Genomic DNA, 18,589 nt, shown 5'->3' on the forward strand with positions numbered 1-18,589 from the left:
TTCTTCCTCCACTCCGGGTCTCTTGTCAGGAGGGGGCTGAGAACCTCTGATAAGAGTTATTAGATCCTCAGCCATTTTAAGCATCTGTTTCTTAGGCATGGGTCCAGGAGATGGGCCTTGAGCAGCAGGCCTAGTGTGATGCCTGGCTGCTTTAGATTTAGTAAAGGCCTTAATAGAGAAAGAAGATGAAGGCCTAAAAACACCATGGGTGGAGATAGATCTGTCCACATTCGTAGGCTCGACATAAGCTGGGGCTTCGGTTGTGGTCTGGGAAAGGGCCGATGACCCAGCGGTCTCGGGTACAGGAGACACCGCCGAAGGAGTGTCGTCGGTAGTCAGGGACTGCAAAGGCGTCTCGCTGAGAACCGGACCACGTGTAGCCTGTTTCGGCGTGGTGTCGGTGGAGACCACGGGCCTCGCATGTCGGTCCTTTTCCTTGCGTTTTTTGGATAAAGCGGTAGTCGGAGTGTCCGACGACATTTTATAGTCAAAAGCTTTACCAAAATAGTGTTGGGCGAACTCCGCCCGACGCTTGATAGTGCGTTTATTGAAGGTAGCGCAAAAGTGACAGCCCGAGACGTAGTGGTCTGGGCCCAAACAAGGTATGCAAAGGGAATGGAAATCCTTATGCGGTATTTGCTTCCCACAAGAAATACAATTATTAACTTTTTCTGACATCGGACTGAGGCAAGAAAGGTTTCCCCAACGGGGTACTTAGCTTTAATGAAGACTTCGGTTCCAAATATTTTCGTAATTCAGGAGCTGGCCGACCGGCACTTGCGAACTGCTTCTGCTTCGGGCACCGCGCAGCAAAAAAGACTGAAGAACATGGCGTCGGCTGCGTCTTATATACTCTGGCCTTCCTGATGTCAGAAGAGTAAGCGACGACAACCGACGCCGGACCAAGACTTTGGAATTCGGCCGACCGAGGGACCGCCTGACGGCTGAAAACCCATCTGTGATTACTGCAGCTGTATGCACGATGAACATCTGTATCTATCCCCACGTCTTCCTGTTCAGATTCAGAATCTTGAATCTCTTCAGGAAAACAGGAAGCCCTCTTTTTTTTTTTTTTTTTTTTTACCAGAAACTACTTTACAAGAAGCATCAACAGCCTGAATTAAACCTTGAGCCAGATCTAATAAATAAGAAGTTATGTACTCACCATAACGTTCCATCTGAGTAGGTAGTTTCATTTGTCTGCAACCTGTGGGTCTTGGATCCGATATCGGATCCGAGCCGGCAACTTGTTTCAAGCTAATGGATCCGAGCTCCTAGCTCCTCCCTTCACCCATAATCCCCTGCTAACCCTCCATGACCTCAGATCGAGTTTGCCCCTCAATATATGCCCAACAAAATGGTATCCAACTACCAGTAGATCCGAAGAAGGCCAGGGGGATGGTTGCAGACAAATGAAACTACCTACTCAGATGGAACGTTATGGTGAGTACATAACTTCTTAATCTGAAGTAGGAAGTTCATTTGTCAGCAACCTGTGGGACAGAGTCCCCAGCTACCTGCACCTTGGGTGGCCATCATGGAAAGATATTACGAAGCACCGCAGAGCCAAAGGATGCTCTCCCTCTAGAAAGCACGTCTAGTTTGTAGTGGTTAATAAAGGTATGAGATGAAGCCCAAGTGGCTGCAGAACACATATCATCCAATGGAACTCTAGACTTGAAGGCCGCAGAGGTAGAAATGGAGCGGGTGGAATGAGCACGAACTCCTTCGGGTGCGGGTCTACCCGAGGCTTGATACGCCAATAGGATGCATTGAGAAATCCAGCATGATAAAGATACTTTTGAGATAGCTTTCCCCAAGTTAAATTTGGCAAAGGAAACGAACAGCTGGTCGGATTGTCTATGGCCAGCTGTCCTATGAGTATAAAAGCGAAGCTGCCTATGAACATCTAATGAGTGCAGCTTGTACTCTCCCTTATTCTGATATTTAGGGAAGAAAACCGGTAAATTTATGGATTGATTTATGTTGGTTTCTGATGCTATTTTGGGAAGAAAAGAGGGATTGATCCTGAGGTACACTCTATCTGGGTGAAAGATCAGGTAAGGAGGCTTCACAGAGAGAGCTTGAAGCTCCAACACTCTTTTTGCTGAAGTGATGGCTACAAGGAATGCTGTTTTCCATGACAAGAATTTGAGATCTACTGAAGCAGCGGGTTCAAAGGGTGGAGCAGTCAAGGCTTGAAGAACTAGTGTAAGATCCCAGGGTGGCACGGCTTCCTTTACAGGGGGTCTAAGTAAAAAGGTGCCCTTGAGAAAGGTTTTACACAACTTGGCCGACATCAAAGGCCCTGTATCATGCCCACATGGTAATGTGATATGGCTGCCAATTACACTTTGACAGTTGAACAACTAGCGCCTTCCTGAAAGAGTTCAGTTAGGAAGTCTAATATGGATGGAAGAGGAGCCGTAAAGGGATCTAGATCAAGATGCTCCGCCCAGATGGAAAAACGTTTCCATTTACTGTGATACACTTTCCTGGTGGAGGGCTTATGCGCTGAAACGAGGATGGCTTTGACTGGTGAAGAGATACCGGGAGTCCTAACTAGGAGTGGAACTGGAGCAACCAAGCTGTCAATTTCAGATTGTCCAGGTTTGGGGTCGGTAAGTTCGACGGATGGGAGAGGAGATCCGGAGGGGGATCTAGAATCCAAGGGTGATTCACAAGGTGAGACCACAGGTAAGGGAACCAAATTTGCCGAGGCCAGAATGGGGCAATGAGGATCATCCTGCTCCCCAACCGTGAGGCTTTCTGTAAGAGTTGTAGCATTAGTGGTAGAGGAGGATAGGCATAGAGTAGACCGGGTGGCCAAGCATGCACCAGAGCGACTCTTGGAGTTTCCCCTGGAGGGGGCATTAGAGCGAAGAAATTGCCGCATTTGGTGTTTGATGGAGACGCAAAAAGATCGCAGTAGGGTTGCCCCCATGTTGCGAATATCTGCTTCGCTACTAGTGGATTGAGAGACCACTCGTACGGGGTAAGAAGGGTGCGACTGAGCTTGTCCGCTAGGATGTTGGTCCTCCCCAGAATGTGCACTGCAATCAGAAAGCGGTTGGAGGAGATCGCCCATTCCCACACTCTCATGGCTTCGCGGCATAGAGGGTAAGATCTGGTTCCCCCCTGTTTGTTAATGTACCAGACCACCGACATGTTGTCCGACTGAATTGCAATCGTTCCTATGGGGAGGAGGTCCTGAAGTCCTTGCAACGCAAACAGCACCGCTCTCATCTCCAGAACGCTGATATGCAGGGAGGTCTTTGTATTGTTCCATGTGCCTTGGACTGTCCTGCCTGAATAATGCCCCCCCCCCCCCACCCGAGGCGGGAAGCGTCCGTGGTCACCATGGCGAGAGGGGGAGAGGTGCAGAAGGGACGGCCCGTATGGAAGTTCGAGGCTTGGAGCCACCATAGTAGCGCCCTCCTGCAAGCCTTGCTGACAGCAATGGGATGGTGGAGAGGAAGGGATAGAAAAGACCATTGCACTAGAAGAGTCCATTGCAGTACCCGCATGTTCAAACGGGCGCATGGAAGGAGCGTAATCGCTGCCGTCATGGAGCCTAGTGCCCTCAGGACCAATTCCGCTGGTGAAGTCTCTGATTGGAGGATAGCCCGCACATGGAGTTGTAAGTTCTGGATTCTCTCGGGAGTTAGGAAGGCTCGCAATTCTCTGGTGTCTATTCTGGCACCTATGAATTCTATGACCTGCGTTGGAGCCAGAAGAGATTTGTCGACGTTGATAGTAATGCCTAACTGTGGGGCTAGACGGAGAAAGAAGTCTCTGGCTGAGCAAAGTAGATGCCTTGTTGGTGCGGTCAGGAGCCAGTCGTCCAGGTACGGAAAGACCTGTATTCCCTGGAGTCTCAGGTGGGCCGCAATCACTGCTAATACCTTGGTGAACACCCTGGGGGCTGTGGTGAGGCCAAAGGGAAGGACCCTGAACTGGTAGTGACTGGCCCCCAGCCGGAAGCGAAGAAACCTCCTGGATCGTCTGTCCATTAAAATGTGGTAGTACGCATCCTTGAGGTCTATGGAGCACATCCAATCATTCTCCCTTAAAAGGGGGAGAATAGACTGAAGAGTGACCATTTGGAATTTTTCCTTGGTTACTGACAGGTTCAAGCGGGAAAGGTCTAGGATTGGTCTCAAGTCCCCCGTCTTTTTTGGCACCAAAAAGAACCTGGAGTAGAACCCTAATCCGAGCTGGTCTTGGGGGACGGGTTGGATGGCTCTTTTTCTTAGCAGCTGCTGAATATCTGCAGCTGCGGCCTCCCTCTGATCGGGTGGTACATCGGGGAGGTTCTTGGATTTGGGGACATGGAGTAACGGTATTTTGTACCCTCTGGATATAATGCGAAGCACCCAGCGGTCTGTCGTGATGGACTCCCATGCCGCTAGGTGTTTCGAGAAGCACCCCCCGACTGCCTCCAGAGTGGAGCAGCCGGGCAACCCCTCAGGGCTGCTGCGCGGGCCACTCAGAGAAAGGTTCTCTGGACCCAAAGTTTCTCGGAGCCCCTCTGCCCCTGGGGCAGTGTCCTCCCTGTCCTCCTCTGCCACGGTAGGACTGGTTGTCTGGAGCGGGTTGAGAATGCTGTGATTTTCGGAACCACATCTTCTTCTGACCCTTTTGGTTCCTCAAAAAGGACCGCTGGGGAGCAGAGAAGCGGACTCCGACGGCAGACAACGTCTTCCCGTCCTTCTCGCTCTGGACAAGTGTCTCGCGAACTGTTTTGCCAAACAGGGCAGAACCATCAAATGGGGAGTTTGCAAAGGACGCTTTAAAGGGCTCCGCAAAGTCACAATGACGGAGCCAGGCCTGACGTCTCATGACTAGGCCTGCTCCGCTAGCCCTAGTGGCTCCCTCTGTGGTGTGGGACAATAGCCGCATAGAGGTGTTTGAAATTGATCTCAGAGTGGCCATTCGGGTGGAGTACAATTGCTTGTCATCCTCCGACATGGACTCAGGGGGGGATGCAGCGTATTCTTTGATAAGATCCTGCTGCATACTGATGACATGTGCCATATAGTTCAGAGACCTTACCGAGAAGGTCGCTGAACTAAAAACTCGCTTCCCTAAGTGGTCCATCAAGCGGGACTCTTTGCTCGGTGGATGGACTGAGGGGCTCTCCTGAGCCAATTCCCTCTGTGGCTGCCGCCGTCAACATGGCATCTACGGGGGGCCCCTTACTCCAGTGTGATCGGTCTGAGGGGCTAAGTATTTTATCCGGGCATTTTGGTATTGGCTCCATGGTGTCCAGATCCTTCCACGCCCTGGTGGTAATGAGGTCCACCAGGGGGTCGGCCGGAGGGGACACCCAAGAGGTAGACGGGCCTGCCACGAATGCCTCCAGAAACACGGACTCGTCAGAGGAAAACTTAGGAGACATCTGAGCTCAAGGGAATCCAGCTATCCACAAGCGCGGCAAACTAGATCTGAGGTCATGGAGGGTTAGCAGGGGATTATGGGTGAAGGGAGGAGCTAGGAGCGCGGATCCATTAGCTTGAAACAAGTTGCCAGCTCGGATCCGATATCGGATCCAAGACCCACAGGTTGCTGACAAATGAACTTCCTACTTCAGATCTACTCTTATCCAAAGAAATTTGAGGAGTAAATACATGCCTGGTTTTGTTTCTTTTTCACAAGAAAAATCGGGCCAACCTTGTTACTAATACCAACAGCTCCTTCCCCAGTGATGGCCACAGCATTCTGACACAACAGGAAAACCTTCCCTGTTCCCGCCTCCAGGACTGTCAAAGAGTAGCTCTTCCATGCCCACTGAAGGGACTCCAACAGCCACAGAGAACATAGCTAAACCCCTTGTCTATAGTGGCTGTAGGTGCTACATCAGTGGGATCTGGGGTAAAAACTGAAAAGTCTGAGGTACAAAAAATGGTCACTGCAGAGTCACCCACTTGCAGCTGAGGCAAAATGCTAGCCTGCTGTGGTGGCATAGGCTGTTTGCTTATTTTTGTGACTGGAAGAAGGACAGACTGTGGGAAAAGTAATCTGCTCCATGGTCTAAGTGCCTTTTTCCCAGAGAAGACTAGCAACAATTGCTGGGGAAACTACCAGCACAAAAGTAACTTTTGACAACAAAAACACAGCAAAAAAGCACTTAAAACACTATGCCAGCCCACCAAAAGAAAAATAAACAATTTCCACACAGAAAAATGTTTTCAGTTTATAGTACTTTTAAAGTGACAGAAAAAAATGAGTGCACTGTTTAAAAGTATATCACAGTATTGAGAGAGTCCATTAAAATGCAACACTCCTTGGCTTCAAAACAACTTTCCTGAAGAGGAAAGTAATAAAACATCAACAAATATTCTTTCCCTAAAGGGTACTTATCTGCCGAGCAAAGGAAAACACATGCCAACCGTCGATCCTTGAAAGCCTCAGGAGTGTACTCCAACAGCAGTAAAACTCTAAAGGGCTTCATGCCCTAACTTACCTTACAGTCCACTCAGCTTGAGCTGTTTAACAGTTTGGGTGCATTGAAGGTGACCTGAAGCTTTGGAAGCTGGCTAGCTGTTATATCCTTGGCAGGATATAACCCATATAGCTAAGGTTACTGCAGCAGTGATCAGTATAATGGTCACCAGAGTCTATCTTGCCTGGTATGTTTGGATGGTTTTCTTCCTTTTCTCATTAGTCTTTGGGTGAAAGCCCACAAAAATACTACAGTAAACCATGTAATGCACTGGGCCAAGGCAAAACATGCAGTGAATACAGCAGTTATTATGGGGACTTGGCACTTACAAGCATAACAGTTAACTTTTCCAGAAATGGACAAACTTTACACATTTGTGTATTTAGTCCATTACTAGACATCTGTTCCATAGAATTACTAACAACTAGGCACTACACACACACACACACCACTTATCTCAATGCTTTTTAGGCTGTAGGTCTGGACTTGTACTGGACTGTGGCATGTTCTCTTGAAGGGCTGTACAACAGCTGCCCAAACTGTTCAAATTCCACTACCTTGCAGCCAGCAACTTGGGCAACAATTAGTTCTCACAGCTGTCTGCTCATACAAAAATCTGAACACCATATTCAAGTGAGGTGCAGCAGTGATGAGGAGAGTGTGGAGTTGCTGCACCTTACTTGAGCACACTATCTGAGGTTCAAGGCAAGGTTATTGCAGCAGTCGTAGGAATGGGAGTGCAGGTTGAGGTTTTAGGCAGCAAGCAGAAGCTGGGTTTTAGGTTTAAGGAGTGAGGAGGGTTTAAGGAGCAATCCAGGACTTCAGGTTTAGGGAGATGGGAGTGTTGCTTTACTGTCAGGAAGTGAACAGTAATTTCAGGTTTAGGGAGGGAGGGAGAGGAGATTTAGATTTATGCCTGCAGCATATAAATATGCAAATTGCTTTATACAGCACAATGTTACAGAGAGTAATGTGCGAGTGTATGAAGAGCTGCTGAGATTTCCCAAAGTCCATAAACTTTTAAGAACCAACACAGAGAGCTTGTTTGCCAGAGATAGGAATGCACCACTGAATAACAAATTATCAAGAATTCTCACGAGAAGTGCCTATTCACTTAAACTCGTATCTTAGAGACAGGGTCCTATTTTAAGATATTTCAGGACCTCAGTATTAAATAATCGATGGTGTAATGATGAATGTTGTTAGTGCATACGCTTTGCAAGTTGGGTGTGCGATGGATGAGAAAGAAACATTTTGGAGTGAGTTGGATGAAGTCGTGGTGAGTGTACCCAAGGGTGAGAGACTGGTGATTGGTGCGGATTTCAATGGGCATGTTGGTGAAGGGAACAGAAGGGATGAGGAAGTGATGGGCAGGTATGATGTTAAGTAGAGGAATGCAGAAGGTCAGATGGTAATGGATTTTGCAAAAAGGATGGACATGGCTGTGTGAATACGTATTTTAAGAAGAGGGAAGAGCATAGGGTGACGTACAAGAATGGAGGAAGATGCACACAGGTGGATTACATCCTATGCAGAAGGGGCAGTCTGAAGGACATTGGAGACTATAAAGTAGTGACAGGGGAAAGTGTAGTTAGGCAGCATAGAATGGTGGTCTGTAGGATGACGTTGGTGATCAAGAAGAGGAGGACAAGTGTGAGAGCAGTGCGAAGGATCAAATGATGGAAGTTGTGAGGTGGAGTTCAGGGAAGAGTTAAAACAGGCAATGGGGGGCACTGAAGAGTTACCAAACAGCTGGGTAAATACAGCAGAGATGGTAAGGGAGACAGCTAGAAATGTGTCTGGTGTGACATCTGGACAGAGGAAGGAGGACAAGGCGACCTGATGGTGGAATGAGGAAGTACAGGAGAGTATACAGAGGAAGAAGCTGGCGAAGAAGAAGTGGGATTGTCAAAGAGATGAAGAAAGTAGACAGGAGTATAAGGAGATGAGAGAGGTGGCGAAGGCTAAGGCATATGGAGAGTTGTAAGAAAGGTTGGACACTAAAGAGGGAGAAAAGGACCTGCACTGATTGGCTAGACAGAGGGACCGAGCTGGGAAAGATGTGTAGCAGGTAAGGGTGATAAAGGATAGTGAGGGAAACGTACTCACAAGCGAGGAGAGTGTGTTGAGCAGATGGAAAGAGTACTTTAAGGGGCTGATGAATGGAGAGAATGAGAGAGAGAGAAGGTTGGATGATATGGGGATAGTGAATCAGGAAGTGAAACAGATTAGCAAGGAGGAAATAAGGACAGCTAAGAAGAGGATGAAGAATGTAAAGGCTGTTGGTCCAGATGACATACCAGTGGAAGCATGGAAGTGCTTAGGAGAAATGGCAGTGGAGTTTTTAACCAGATTGTTTAATGCAATCTCGGAAAATCAGAGGATGCCTGAGGAGTGGATAAAGTGTTTTTGTACCTGTTTTTAAAAATAAGGGTGATGTGCAGAGCTGTAGTAACTACAGAGGGATAAAACTGATCAGTCACAGCTTGAAGTTATGGGAAAGACTGGTAGAAGCTAGGTTAAGAAGGGAGGTGATGATTAGTGATCAGCAGCATGGTTTCATGCCGGGAAGGAGCACTACAGATGCGATGTTCTCTCCGAGTGTGTTGATAGAGAAATATAGAGAAGGTCAGAAGGAGTTGCAGTATGTCTTTGTGGACTTGGAGAAGGCATATGATAGGGTGCCTAGAGAGGAGTTGTGGTATTGTATGAGAAAGTCAGGAGTGTCAGAGAAGTATGTAAGAGTGGTACAGGATATGTACGAACGTAGTGTGACAGTGGTGAAATCTGCAGTGGGAGTGACAGATGCGTTTAAGGTGGAGGTGGGATTACATAAAGGATCAACTCTGAGCCCTTTCTTATTTGCAATGGTGATGGGCAAGTTGACAGACGAAATCAGACAGGAGGGCCCCATGGACTATGATGTTTACAGATGACATTGCAATCTGTAGTGGGAGTAGGGACCAGGTTGAGGAGACCCTGGAGAGGTTGAGATATGCTCTAGAGAGGAGAGGAATGAAGGTCAGCAGGACTAAGACAGAGTGTGTGTGAATGAGAGGGAGGATAGAGGAATGGTGAGGATGCAGGGAGTAGAGTTGGCGAAGGTGGATGAGTTTAAGTACTTGGGATCAAGAGTTCAGAGTAATGGTGAGTGTGGAAGAGAGGTGAAGAAGACAGTACAGGCAGGGTGGAATGGGTGGAGAAGAGTGTCAGGAGAGATTTGTGACAGACAAGTACCAGTAAGAGTGAAAGGGAAGGTCTACAAGAGGGTAGTGAGACCAACTATGTTGTATGGGTTGGAGACGGTGGCATTGACAAAAAGCCAGGAGTCAGAGCTGGAAGTGGCAAAGTTAAAGATGTTAAGATTTGCACTGGGTGTGACAAGGATGGACAGGATTAGGAATCAGTATATTAGAGGGTCAGCTCAGGTTGGACGGTTTGGCGACAGTCACAGAAGTGAGATTGTATTGGCTTGGACATGTGCTGAGGAGGGATGCTGGTTATATTGGGAAAAGGATGCTAAGGCTGGAGCTGCCAGGTAAGAGGAAAAGAGGAAGTCCTAAGATAAGGTCTATGGATGTGGTGAGAGAGGACATGCAGGTGGCTGGTGTGGCACAGCAATATGCAGAGGACAGGAAGAAATGGAAACAGATGATCCACTGTGGCGACCCCTAACGGGGACAGCCGAAAGAGAAGCAGCATTAAATAAACTAGTGCCAGACATTCCTCGTTTTCTTCAGTATCCACATCAGAAGGAATAATGCCCTTTCAGCCAATGCAAGTAACTTTCATGGGCCAATGGATGATCTCACCATACTTTCTGGAGTTATTGGGTGCAAAACTAAAACAGGAGGCTTTCTTCTAACAATAAAAGGTGAAAATTCACCTTAGATAGGATGCTATCTAGAGAGACAAGGAATAACAATAACAATCCCCAAAGGAAAACAGAAGTACTGAAACTATATGCAACACAGAAGCTTTTCTCAAAACAAATGTTGAATAGCTACCTTAGCAAAACCAGCTACTTCAAAGGTTAACAAATAGGGAAAAATCGCTTTCCTCCTTACCCAGAGCAATCTAAAAATGTATTATATCAAGCAGGGGGATGAAATAGGCACAGTCTGCTGAATGGCTAAGAGTGAGGCACTCTGTCACACATGTATACAAAAAGTAAGTATACCTTCTTTCAACCTTCTGATTATGTAGCATCAATTAAATTGACATTACATCTTTTTTACTTTCACTCAGCTATTTTAGATCCTTCTCAAACACTTGCATTAATATACCTGTAACAAGTTATTTTGAGAAGGCTTCTGCATCAAGTAGTAACATAAGGATATCAGTTCTGTTGGCATAGAATGATAAAGCCCTAACTATGATACAGATTACCAGAGTTTGATTAGACGCTCTGGAGCCCAATGGTGCTGGTGTGGGGAAGAATGGCACAGCTTTATAGGTTCACCTTTCTTCAGTAGAAGGGTGTAGGAACACATGCCTGGAATGCATGTTCCCATGGTTGAATCCCTGGTGGATACCACAGACCCCATCGGAGTGCTAACTTCAACAGGGGGCAGGGGTAACGCTGTCGTGAGCAATTACATTCATGGAAATGGATACCATGCCTCACTGTTGCCAACAGCAAGCCAAACCCTTGGCATATTACTAGGCATGCACACTGAGATTAGGGCAGTAAAAACCTGGATTGCTTCCAATGACAAAGTGATGGCTCCTCTCATTCAGCAAAAACAAACAGGCCAGTGGACCAAGACAGAGTCTGAAGGTTAGTAGGCATCATGGCCAAAAATATAAAAAGTAACTGAAGGACAAAAAAAAGTTACTTAAAGACAAGCAATACAGAATCCCCTAGGGTTGTTAGTGGGCAGTGAATTTTCAATTTTAGGCAATACTGCCCAGAACTACAATCTCCCCACATCTTGGTTCTGGAATGTATATTTTAACCTTCTAATCAGTCTTACAGAGTACAGGGACTGCTTTAAGACTGCAAATATATTCACTCTCCCTCTGCATTACTACACAATGATATTATGGTACTGGATTTTGGATAGGAATACCAAAAGCATTACCATCCTGTATTGTACAGCCCCATATTTCCAAGGCCATACCTCATTATATTCTACTTCCAGATCATCTTCTACAAGCTCTTCTGCATTGTCTTGCTCTTCAGGCTGGATGGTCTTCTGGATCTCATCTTTTGTCACATGATCCTCTGCAGTACTTCCTTCATTCTGTTCTTCAATTGGCTGCTGTTTCTCAGAGATTACCTCCTCACCACCATTAGGGACAACAGCTTCATTGCTATGATCAGATGCTCCACTTAGTCTCTTTAACTGCATAGACACAAAAAGAGGAAATCAAACATTTAAAAATATTTTAGTAAAGACAGACAGATGCTAAAGCACAAAACTATGAATAAGAAAGCAAAGGTGCATTCACATACATTAGCATGCCTTTCAACAAATGTTACCTGATAAAAGGACAAGTCAAAGATCATGTTCAGCCATGACTAAAGTACAAGACAAACAGAAGAGATACAGACAATTGCAGAGATAACATTTTAATACAAAATGCCAGGTCCCTAAGTAACAGAGAGAAAAACAAAACACAAATATATAAATACAATAAGTGCCTGAGTGGCACTATGATGCAGTGCTTTGCCCCCATCCCCCCAAGATGATATCACCTAATGGTTCTGCTACATGCATTCATTTTGGCCCATTTGTTCCGCAGGGAGAGGGGACGAGCATTTTTAAGCTAGGTGGGATTCATACTGTCCATTACTTCCGGCTTGATAAGGTGCATTAGCCCCATCTGTTCTCCGTCAATGAGATTCAGATGGCAGCTTACTGGTCTTTACAGGGTTGGACCATCCTCTCCCCAGGAAAAATACACCCCTCCCTGTCAGCAGCTCTCCAAGCTCAGCAGCTGCTTCCTTCTGAGCAGATCTCTGGTTCACAGGTACGAGTGCACCAGAACAACACAAGCTCCCTAGGCCCATACTCCACCAATTAATCATCTAGTGCTCTTGCTAGCTAAGATAGTACAATGTCACAGTACACAGGCTTGTCTTAAGCTGTATGTTACTATGCAGGCTGCATTAGATAGAGATTAACTTTATCCTGGGTAAAATATGCATTTAGATAAACTGAAGCAGTAGGGTACATGAACAATTCTGATATGGATTAACAATGACTGAATCACAAGGCAAGCAGAAAATACACAGATAGCATTATGAAGAGAAACGCTGAATACAAAATGCTGGTTCACCAAGCAGTCAGACCAATGAAACTGAACAAAAACACACATGCAAAATGCAATATAACTGACTGAGTGGCTATGTGAAGCAGTGCTTAGCTCCGCAGGGATAAACAGAACCTTAAATCTTGGGAGAATATGCAAACCTCACCAAGTAATCTGGCCAGGGGTTCATCAATAACTGCAACACAGTTTCCCTATAACCAAAGACAACAACGAACCTCAAAATTATATAAATGCCACAGTATGGCACTAATCATAGCAAGAACTTGGGGGTCAGTGAGTTGAGCAGGAAGTAGCCTCTTTCAAAACTAGTTGCACAATCCATTTGTCAAACTACTCTTCAGTCATAGCAGAGAGTCCACAAAAATCTTGTTGTTTGGATTCATTTGTTCTAGAGGAGTGGCCTAAGGTAAATAAGGGAAGAAAATAATCAAATCTTGTTATTAAGTCCATGCCTCACAGTAAGCAGATGGTCTATCAAATTTAAAGGAACACTTGAGCCGTTCCTGTAACTTCTTTATTATTCCACTGCTAAAAGGTTGAATTAGTTAACTTTTTCTGCTTACTCACAATTCAGGTCCCTTAGGAACATTAATACTAGGTAAGCGATCACAAGGACTACAAAAGAACAATGACTAAGTATTGCCAAGACATTCAACACAATATTTTACTTGCACGTTGTAGATAAACTTACAAAATTAGGCATAAACTCATGTCACCCACTGGATAGTCAGCTAGCTAACAAGTAGTTAGGACAGAGGAATCCACCTCCACACAGAGGTCAGTCACTAGCAGAGTCCAACAGGGATTGGTGTTGGGTCCTCTCCTTTATTGTATCTGCTTCCCTGAAGTCAAGGTAAATATCAAGGACCTCTGACTGACCATGTATGCAGACAAACGCACACTAGGGATTATCACTAAATCCCCTAAAGGCACAAATACCTTTCAAGATGACCTGACACAGCCAAACAACTGGTGCAGAGCCACGAACCAAAATTCAATGTGAATAAATGCGTAATGGTACTCCTCTGGAAAGATGACCACCACTGGAAATTATCACATTGGTAATAAACCCCTAAAAGTAGACAGTGGTCAAGGACCTGGGAACTCATTTTGACAGTAACCTGACATTTGACTACCATGTGCCTACTGTGGTGAGAAAATCATTCCACGTTGCATAGCTTACACTAACTGCATGGCATCCAGGTTCAAGGAGGTCATTGTTCCACTGTACTCTGCTCTCATCATACCAATCATTCAAAGTATTTAATGCCTTTTCATTTTTTTGATTAAAAAATCACTGGGTCCTTGCCAGTTGAGAACACCAAAGGGGGCACTGTACTCAGTGATGGGTCTGATAAGGGAAGAGTACAGTGGCAGGATGACTTCTTTGGATCTTGAAGATATTCTCTTGGAAATTAACTGGCCAGATAGAATTTCTTTTCTGTGGTAGAAACTTGATGACTGAATGAAAGAGGTACAAACAAACTCTCCCCATCACCTGATGCCCCCCCGCACAAACAGCAGAGGAATTTAATAGGATGCTTCATCAAATCCATAGCTAACCTACGAACCACAAATATCAACTCAAAACCACACTCAACAAAATCCCACTCTCCAATAACCTTACTTCAGCCAAATCTGATCATATAAGCAACCCCACAAACTGTCAAGCCAAACACCCCTAAGATCGATTCTCCTTCAAACCCATACTAACCTCTAAAGAAAATGTTCTGCTCAAATTAAAGCCTTGTTCAAAATCGGCAGACAATCTTCCACCTCAATACCTAAAACTCACAGCAGACTCAGTTTCGTATCCAATTAGCATCCTCAAACAAATCTCTCTCAAAATCTGTTGTCCCTACCATATGGAAACTATCCCACATAACCAATGCATAAAGGTGAACACTCCACCGAGCTACTCAACTTTCACCCAATATCAATACTTTACCCCATCTCAAAAACCTGGAAATGTGTGTCCACCAACAACTTATGAAATTCCTACTCCAAAATAACCTACTTGTCCCTACCCAGCATAGCTTCAGGCCTGGCCATAGCACATCTTCAGCTCTGCTATCATTTACTGATACTGTCAATAAGGCCAGAGACAACGGATACTTCATATTCACTGTCAAAAGACTTTGACATGGTCTCTTACCCAGTACTATTGGATAATCTGTCCAACCTAGGCTGTACCACTCCCACAATACAATGGTTCCAAAGTTACCTACAAGACAGGAAACAAGCTGTTAAATGGTCCTTTCTTCACAACCCAAAAGGGGTTCCCCCAAGGCTGTATCTTGGGACCACTACTATTTAACATATTTACAAACTACATATTGCCCTGGTGGTGCAGCTGTTAGCGTTGTCGCCTCACAGCAAGATGTTCTCCAGTTCGATCCTCAGCTGCGGGTGCCTTCTGTGTGGAGTCTGCATGTCCTCCCTGTGGTCGCGTGGGCTTCCTCCCACACCCCAAAGACATGCTGTAGGTGGATTGGACACTCTAAATTGACCCTAGGCATGAGTGTGTGCATGTGTGTACCTTCTGTGGAAGGTTGGGCACCAGGCTGGCAACTCACCAACGTAAAAAACTCCACTGCCAATCATGAGCATACAGGTGATCCTCTGTGGTGACCCCTAACCGGGAAAAGCGGAAAGAAGATGACAAACTACATATTGCCTTACCCCCTGGAAAACTGATCCAATGTGCAGATGACTATTTTTTTTTTTTTTTATTATTTATTTTACATTAGTTGACCGGGTTTGTCCAACTGTGTTGAATAGCCCTTTTTCAGCAGAGGCCCAAGGAGAAAAGCTCCAACATAGTTTAACAGACTAACATCCAGAGTAATTATTAATAAACAAGACACAATATATACAATACAAAAAAGTATAAAATCATATACAATTTTAAAAAATATTATCATACAGAGGCGTATTTAATGCTAGTTGTAGTAAGTAGCGGTGAGAAGTAGAAATAGTAGATAGGAGGGAAAGGAGAAAGAGCAAGGGGAAAAACAAAAAAGGTGAGAAAGGTTTATGGGGATGACTAAACACTAATCTGCACTTCCAGACTCTCACAGACCTACAAAACAAAACCCAAACTGCATTTACTGCAATCAAATCGTGGCTCTTTCTGAATCCTGAAAAACTAAACTTAATCTTCCACCCAAACAAAACCATACTCAGCTCCAACCTACTCAACTTCCTCTCAGAAGAAAAAAACAATACTTGAAAATGTCCAAGAGACTAAACTACTAGGAGCAATTATTGACAGCAAACTCACCTTTGACCTGCATGTCCAAGTAAACATTAAGAACACACAAAAAAACTAGGACTTCCCTATAGAGATAAGCAATACCTGACAATCGCTTCAAAGTCAACCCTGGCAAAAACCTTCCTACTCCCCTCTCTACTCTACTGCTCTTGCTTACTCACTCACCTACAAAACTCAACCATGACCATGTTACAACAAAATAGCCAGGTTTGCAACCAATTCTAAATACAAAACATCACTGTACACCATTACAGGAACTCAAATGGCTTGAATTACCAAATCATCTTAAAAATATTCAATTAACCATTACATATAACCTACTCTATAAACCCACTGTCGGTCCTGCCCTAGAAAATGTTATGGAACAATATAAGCCAACCAGGCCACTTAGATCAGATGACAAAAATCTACTCAAAACCATCAAATCCTCTGAAAAAACAGGCAAAGCATTGTACTCATACTCAGTCTCTAAACTTTGGAACTCTCTCCCTCTCAACATAAGGTTAACTCCTAGACTACAACTATTTAAAGCCACCCTAAAGGAACACCTGTACAACTCTTAGAAATGCTCATGTCTACCTCAGGGCTAATTTCAGTCACCTCTCCCTATCACACTACTACTCCTATAATCTCCTACTCACATTTGATGAGTCAAATTTTAGCTTAAGTTAGCCTGTCGACATGTCCACATCATATCTGGTAATATAACTACCAGTCTTGTAAAATTAATTAGGTAAAATGTTAATTTGCTGTTGTATGTCAAGAAATCTGTAACAAATATGTATACACTATATCTGTTACTGAATTTCTTAAATATGTACAAGTTAACCTACTATGTTATGTATATACGTTTATGTTACTAATGTATCTTGTGATAAATTGTTGATTTAACTGTTGGAGCTTTTCTTTCTTCCTGGGACTCTGCTGAAAACAGGTCATGTGACCCAGTCACACTATCCCAGTATACAAAAGCAAAATAAAAATAACTAAATAACATATTAAGTGGGAACAGCTTTTTTTGTGTCTGAATGTTAATATTTGCACTTTTTTTTGCATTTAGGTTGAGAATATTTTCAATACACAGGTTAAGTGCATGTTCCATCCCTTTTTATCCTTCATTCATATCAGTGGATGAGTGGATAACAGTACCCAGTTTGCAATCTGCAAACTCGATCAACCACACTTCAGGAATACTGCCTTGGATATCTGCAAAATAATGCTGAACAGGAAAGGGACCAACAGGTCCGTGCTGCTCACCACTAGTTACAATTTTAACTACAGACAGGGTACTGAAAGATTCCACTACTTGGGATCTGCTGGACAAACAGTTTGTAATCCAGTAGACAATGTAGGGGCTTACATTAATTTAGTCTAACCCTTTTCAATAATATCAGCAGGAAGTATACTATCAAAAGTCTTGGCCAGGAAAAGATAAGCAGTGTGCGCAGAGTGACTACTGTACACAACCTCTTTAACCTTTTCAAAGACATTTACTTGATTCAAGAGACAGGACCTACCTTTTACACAACCAAACTGGGTGGGGTCAGCATCAGTTAAATTTTCCATGTCTGCATAAGAGAGTCCTGTTATGACTGATATCTTTCACGGCTTTGCATACAAGGCTTATGAGGATGATGGTCTGTTTCTGTAATTACCTGGGTTTGCAAAGTGGCCACCCTTGTAGAGAGGAGTTGCAGTGACTATTCTCCAGGCATCAGGGACAAAGCAGTAGATATGCTAAGGTTAAAAAATGTTAGTGGCGACTCTGACAGTGCCTACTTGGCACTGATAAGAATGCAGCTTGATGGCTTACCTGGTCCTACAAAAACAGGTCAGGGAACGCAGGACAGCCTCTACCAGGTAACAAGAAACACACCTTTAAAATTTTCAGTACTTACTGCAAAATTCTCTTGGTGGAGCTTGCTTCAGATTGGATTATCCTACAACTGATCTGGTACCACAAACTGATAGGTGCTAACCTGCAGAATATTTAAACCACCTGTGCAAAGCACTGCTTGCAGATCAGGGAGCTCAGAAATACAATGCAAGTGATCATGAGAACTTAACATACCCAACCATATTCACCTTATATAGACACTTAAAAGTGTGTGGACCCAAGAAGACTGAATGTTGTAATAAATCAAAAGGTGCTTCAACAAAGTATTAGTTTAAAGGTGCGCACACTTATGCAACCAGCTTATTGCACATTTTTTATATTTTTTCCCCTAACAGATCTGTTTGTTTTTCAACTGAATTTTACAGGTTATAGGTCACATTAAAGGTGGGAAAATTTTTAAATGATTTAAGGTGGTCTTATTTTTTTATATCACAAGAATCTGGCATTTTAACAGGGGTTGTGTACACTTTTTATAGCCAATGTACATCACTTAGAAAACCCTCCAGTCATTGCCAGTTAAGCCTTATATGGCTCATTCAAATCCTGCCTCTTAAACCTTGTTCCTGCTCTGCATATATTGTTCCCACAATTCCCATTTTTTCCCATGTAGTTTGCTCTTTCCATTTTCTAAAGATCTCAATTCCAGTTGTTTTATCTATATTCACTACTTCTAGTAATGTTGGTATAGACTTTG

The 18,589-nt window shown here is 44.3% G+C and overlaps 1 protein-coding gene across 15 annotated transcripts in view; it reads right to left on the reverse strand.

The window, feature by feature from the left end:
- Window positions 1–18,589, reverse strand: part of SCRIB (scribble planar cell polarity protein) — a 2,800,411-nt gene that overhangs the window by 2,305,159 nt on the left and 476,663 nt on the right. For all 15 annotated transcript variants that reach the window (XM_044067477.1, XM_044067487.1, XM_044067486.1 and 12 more), the window contains exon 10: window positions 11,569–11,793. In XM_044067477.1, the coding sequence (XP_043923412.1) occupies window positions 11,569–11,793 (225 nt within the window). The remainder of the gene's footprint in view (window positions 1–11,568; window positions 11,794–18,589) is intronic.

This window comes from Protopterus annectens, chromosome 3.part1 (genome assembly GCF_019279795.1).
Source record: "Protopterus annectens isolate FY-2018-M chromosome 3.part1, PAN1.0, whole genome shotgun sequence".
Taxonomy (NCBI): domain Eukaryota; kingdom Metazoa; phylum Chordata; order Ceratodontiformes; family Protopteridae; genus Protopterus; species Protopterus annectens.